The sequence below is a fragment of the Mesitornis unicolor genome, unplaced genomic scaffold, assembly GCF_000695765.1.
Source record: "Mesitornis unicolor isolate BGI_N332 unplaced genomic scaffold, ASM69576v1 scaffold53060, whole genome shotgun sequence".
Lineage (NCBI taxonomy): Eukaryota > Metazoa > Chordata > Aves > Mesitornithiformes > Mesitornithidae > Mesitornis > Mesitornis unicolor.
In genome coordinates this window covers 1-6,101 of record NW_010158670.1, presented here as the reverse complement: position 1 = coordinate 6,101, position 6,101 = coordinate 1, and the positions used below count along the sequence as shown (strand labels likewise).

Sequence of the window (6,101 nt, the reverse complement as noted above, 5' to 3'; positions counted from 1 at the left end):
ATAAATGGAGTATTATTTTAGTGAAGGGGATATTGCTGCGTACAGTCAGCTCTATAGACAAAGAGGTAATCTGCTCCAGTTTGTGGCTCCACTCATACGTGTTGGAGTTAATGCATTTGCAGTTTTTCTGTCTTCCTTTCTAATTTCTTCCAAAATCAATGAGTTGGGGCTGTTCAGCCTGGAGAAGGCTCTGGGGAGACCTTATTGCAGCCTTCCAGTTCCTCAAGGGGTCCTACAGGAAAGCTGAGGAGGGACTTTTTACAAGGGCAGGTAGTGGTAGAACGAGGGGGAGTGGTTTTAAACTGGAAGAGGGGAGATTTAGACTGGATATTAGGGGGAAATTCTTTACTGTGAGGGTGGTGAGACACTGGCACAGGTTGCCCAGGAAAGTTGTGGATGCCCCATCCCTGGAATTGTTCAAGGCCAGGTTGGATGGGGCTTTGGGCAACCTAGTTTGGTGGGAGGTGTCCCTGCCCATGGCAGGAGGTTGAACTGGATGAGCTTTAAGGTCCATTCCAACCCAAACCATCCTATGGTTCTGTGATTCAGTACCTTTCAGCTTATTGCGCAACATGCCACACAGATTTTGCCAGCTGAGCTAGGTGCAGAGAGCTTTCTAAATATGTTGGGTTTGTGATAGAAGTGTATGGTTAAGAAAAGAGATAAAAAATGATCCTATTGGTATTTCGTTCTGAGCTGATACGCTCTAACTTTGTGTAAGAAATTGGCTGCATGGCCTTGCAACTGCTGTTACAGCTTGTGATTGGAACCCAAACTGATGAAAGTAATTCAATTCTTAGCATCCTGGTAGTGGAAATCATAGGTATAGGACTAAAACGTTAATGATATGCTTTTGTCAGTAGCATGAGTTATGGCTTAGTTCTGCATTTTCTTTTTACTGAATAAGTTTAATAGCAAGTATGAAATAGAGTGGGTTTAAATAGATGATATGCTGGGAAATCTTTCATGTAACATACATAAATGAGTGTCATTTGTCTACATAGAGTTTGCATGCTCTGCATTGTATAGAACTTAGAGTGCTGTAAAAGGGAGATTATCTAAAGATGATGTGAAAGTTTTCCAGCTAGTATCTTGGTCATGTCTCAGTCAAAATTTTGCACTTAACATGTTTTTAGTAACTGTAGACAGTTGAAGCAGGTAGTAATATTTGTTTTCAGGAAGACATTTTAGTTCATATACCTGATGCAAATGATACAGTAATACATACTTATAGCATCGTTTTGTAGCTAGGAATACAGGCACTACGTTGTAAGATGAACAAAATGAAGTGATAGTGATGGACAAGATGTCAGAAAGGTGTTGTATTTCATATCTATTTAATTGTGTTTACATAGTGGTACCTCTTAAGTATGTACAGACACTTTTAATAAGTGGATGTAGTGTCTTTGGACATCTGATGTAGCAGCTGTGATGTGCTGTTTGAAAGCTGGACAAAGTTGCAGAGGGTTGCAGTATCAGATGGGAGCTTCTAAACCACTCTCCGCTGTAAGAAATGTGCATCCAGTTCAGTTTAAATTTAATTTGATAGAACTTGACAGCTGCTATGGTTCCAGCATTGTAATACTGCAATCTTCACCCCAGTATCAGTTCTGTTTGGCTGACAAAAGTAATTCTACAGTCAAGCTGCTTACAGCAATCAGTGAAGCTTGTTCTCATGACTAAAATAGTTACAGTTTTTTAATTTTTCAGAGTAGTTCTGAAATAATAATATAAAAGTGACAATGGCACAAAATAGTATTTAATATTTTTTTCTTTATATTCCTTTATGTCCTTCACTAGATGTCACTAGTAGATTTGGGAAAGAAACTTTTAGAAGCTGCACGAGCAGGTCAAGATGACGAAGTTCGTATTTTGATGGCAAATGGAGCACCTTTTACCACAGACTGGGTAATAACAACTTTTGTGGTGTTTGGTAAATCCTCTTACTTTTCTCACCTGAAGAAGAAAATCAGATTATTACAATTAAACATTTATATTGCAAACCTTGGGAGTTTCTTCTTGGAATTCTGCAGTCACATCATCTAATGTCTAATTAAAAGTTAAAATTGTGTATTTGTTCATATGATCTACTGATTTTTTTAACAGACTGTGAATGAGCTTGCTCTGGTGGTTTTTAAGCTGAACTTTGGAATGGTTAATGGGAGAAATTAGCAATCATCCTCCCAGTTATTGTGTTTATGCATTTAGTATAGTAAGAAGGCTGAATTAAGAAAGCAATCCCAGCTACCTAATATGTGCAGCTGAGGGTTCCCTGGTGTAGGGGCTCTGAGTTGTCTTTTGGAGGTGCTTATTTTGAAATAAGCTATATGGGGAGGACAGGTACCTAAATTTTTAGGATATTTACAAGCCCTTAAAAGCCTTAATCTATTTAGTGACCTAACTTTCAAGTTGACTCTGTTTTGAGTAGGAGATCGGATTTCAGTGACTTCCAGAGGTCCCTGCTAGCGTTGATACAGCGTGTTGATCAAAACTAAAAATAGGGTTAGGCTGCTTGAATCACCACACCTCAAAAAGACACAAAAAGCATAGCACAGACCTGAAAAAGGTGCTTCCGGTGAGCTGTTTTTAGTGTGTTGTGATTATTGATTTTAATTTAATAATAATTTTTTTTTCCTCCTTCATACTCTGTAAAATCCCCAACAGCTTCTTTCTTTGACACTTGCAAGGGAAAATTATCTTAAAGTGGTAGCTTGACACCTGAGTTTGTTAGCTCTAGAATAAGAAGAAATACTTCTTACTGACATCTGTTAGAACTCCACTTTTTCCGTTACGTTCCAGTTGGGAACATCTCCACTTCATCTAGCGGCACAGTATGGACACTACTCAACAACAGAAGTGTTGCTGCGAGCAGGTGTAAGTCGGGATGCCAGAACCAAAGTGGACAGGACTCCGTTACATATGGCAGCATCAGAAGGCCATGCCAGCATAGTAGAAGTCTTACTTAAGGTAAAGACTGCTGAAACAAGGTCTTAGGCGGGAACACTACAGTGGTTTATGATCAAATATGTGCAATTTCCTCTTTGTCATTAAGCCAACATTGAAATGATATTAATATTTATACTGAGTGCTTTGTTCTCCTATTAAACTGTAATTTATTTTAGCATTAAAATAATCGTGATTTCAGGTGAATTATTTATTGCTGTGTTAAAATGAGACTACTTCCTAATTTGACATTGTGTTAGTAACAGCTTTTAGAACCAAGACACACTATGTTTTAGGGAATCTTTAATCTTTTGAGGTAAATAATTTATTTGGTAGTTAGATTTAAGTACTTTTAATAAATATGTAAATGAAAGGTAACAGGACATTACTGATAGAGAAAAGTCATAGAATGAAGCCCAAAATTGTCTGTTATTTAATTCAGATACTTCCAATGACATAGTTCCTGCAATGATCTTGTTTGTAGCACGGTGCTGATGTCAACGCGAAGGACATGCTCAAAATGACTGCACTTCACTGGGCTACTGAACATAACCACCAAGAAGTTGTAGAACTGTTAATAAAGTATGGAGCAGATGTTCATGCTCAGAGTAAATTTTGCAAAACGGCATTAGATATTGCAGTAGACAACGGAAATGAGGACCTTGCAGAAATATTACAGGTAACTTTCGATTCACTGTGTTGAAGGAACCTACAGCAAAGTACTTTGTTACACACATAACTAAGCTTTTAATATAGCAGCTGTGAGACCATACATTGACTGACAGTGCCAAGCTCCTGTCTAGTTGATAGCATGCACATGAGACTAATGTTAGTAAACTTCAGGTGCCTGAAGAGCATTTTCACCACCTCCAAAGTCGAGGAGTTGTGGTACACAGAACTAGGTGGAGTCTTCACAAGCAATGTGTAGAGCTTAACTCCCTACTCTGTCAATAGATTTTGTCAATACCCTAGTCTTCAATTAGCTTCATATATGGATATTAATTTCCTAACAATTGGAGATGAGGAGAGGAGAGAAAAAATGTCAGTTTTTCCTGAATTAGTAAAACTAGGATTGAATTGTTGAGGTCATTGGCATCAGGATTATAATAGATACTTCCATGGAAATGTGTGCTCACAGTTCAATAGTGATCTTAAAGGAAAATTAATGGCTGTTACTGAGAATAGAAAACAAAGCATAAAATACCATTATGCCACTGCATAAATCTGTTGTTCCCCTACATGTTGGACTGTATGAACTTTTGGTCTGTTTCATTAGTCTCCTTTACATCGCAGAAAGGATATAGTAAATAAAAGTCAGTAATAATTCAAAGAAAAATGAGAAGAAGAATGTCACCTACAATTCATGGTAATTACTAAGCTGCTGGAGCTGATTTTTCATGTCCTGTAGCTGCCACAGCACTCTTGGTTCTTCAGACCTCTACATACGTGAGCTTGCACGTCTGCGTAAAGGGCCTTGTCTATGGTCCTCTTTGTCTACAATAAATAGTAAGGTGAAGTAGCAGTGTGTTGTCATTCTCTTTCATTTCAACAGACTTTGTCTTTAGATTTCAGCCAAAAAAAAAAGTTTCTCCTGTACTTATACAGAGTACAAGATGTGACATGACAGGTGTATATTGCATCATGAGGAAGATCCTCCCTGTTTGAGTGGAATGTGCAATAATTCTAGTTCTTATAAGGTAAATAACTTCTTTATACCTGCAATTGGAATGATATTACTACCTTTGTCTCCTAGATTGCAATGCAGAACCAAATCAATACGAATCCAGAGAGTCCGGACACTGTGACAATACATGCAGCGACACCGCAGTTCATCATTGGACCTGGAGGGGTGGTGAACCTAACAGGTCTGGTATCTTCTGCAAATACATCAAATGGCACAGGTATTTAGATGCCTATAGGATAGCTACTGGGAATTTGTATTTTAATTTATTTTCACCATTTGGTGAAAAGACTTAAGGAAAAACAGCGGTAAGAACAGAGTAGTTACCATGTTCCTCTTCAGTGTTTTGTCTGTGTTGCAAATACCTAGGTATTTGAAACAATGGTCTTCACAGAAATAAATTATCAGAAGTTGTATTTGCTTCACAGACTTCCCTTCAGAATAGCACTTTGGCTTAGCAGAATATTGCTGAGAACAGAGTGTGTGTTAGAAGCTTCAGTGCAATACTACTACTACTACTACTACTACTACTAAAGGGATTTCACTGGCTTTAAATTTTTCAGCTAACTTTTTCTTTTTTCATCCTCCTAGATGAAACAGGAGTGTCTGCTGTACAGTTTGGGAATTCATCAACGTCAGTATTAGCCACGTTGGCAGCTTTAGCAGAAGCATCAGCTCCACTGTCTAATTCTTCGGAAACACCAGGTTAGGAAGCTAAGTCTTTTAACCTCGTTTAAAAAACTAAAAGTACATAACTGGTGCTTTTGGAGATAGAGTTCACACAGAAATGAGATTACAATCTTCCTTCCTTTTTTCAGCATGAACAAAAATTTTCCTTTACTTTCACCTGGACAGTTGCCAGATTCATGTGTACAATTATTTCTTAAGATTTCTGACCACAACTGGTATTTCTGGGCCTAATGTGAGTAGCATTCATCTTGTGGAAAGGAAGCCTAATTCAGGAGATGGAATTCACATCTTTGTCTGCATACAGTCTAGTTGCATTTGGTGGAAGAATTTTTCACTGAATGTTTTATTTCTGTTAAATACTGGGAAATGGCCCCCAATGTTGTTTGCATGTACTTTGTCAGCATTTCTCTTAATTTTTCACCCAAAAAGCACAAGAATATTTGGAGTTCTTAATCCAGTTTGGGGATCTTTGTCCATTAGAATGGCTGTGGCTCTTCTTTTCAGTGTGAGGTGATCAGCATGTCCCACTTCAGGCTGGTATGCTGTCATGGCACTTCAGATAGACATAAGCCCAGCAATACGTTATTGCTCCCCTAGGAAGGGGCAGCCTGTGTCTCTGCAGTCGCATGCATGCTCTGAAGTTGCTCTTCATATCTTTCTCTGTTCTTTCTGAATAATGTAGTGCTTGCTTTGTGTACTTTATCACTTTTGTTTGTTACAACATGCAAAGTGAAGAAAAAAGTGTCAGTAAGGAGTCCTATAATCACAGAATCACAGAACGTTAGGG

General features: G+C 38.2%; 1 protein-coding gene across 1 annotated transcript; it reads left to right on the top strand.

Annotated features, from left to right (window-relative positions):
- Positions 1-1,800: 1,800 nt before the first annotated feature.
- LOC104533469 (GA-binding protein subunit beta-1) lies at positions 1,801-5,334 on the top strand. The gene is made up of 5 exons (XM_010184149.1): positions 1,801-1,908; positions 2,800-2,967; positions 3,428-3,622; positions 4,697-4,808; positions 5,216-5,334. Exons 1-5 carry the CDS (start codon positions 1,801-1,803, stop codon positions 5,332-5,334), a joined length of 702 nt encoding a protein of 233 aa, XP_010182451.1.
- Positions 5,335-6,101: the final 767 nt, after the last annotated feature.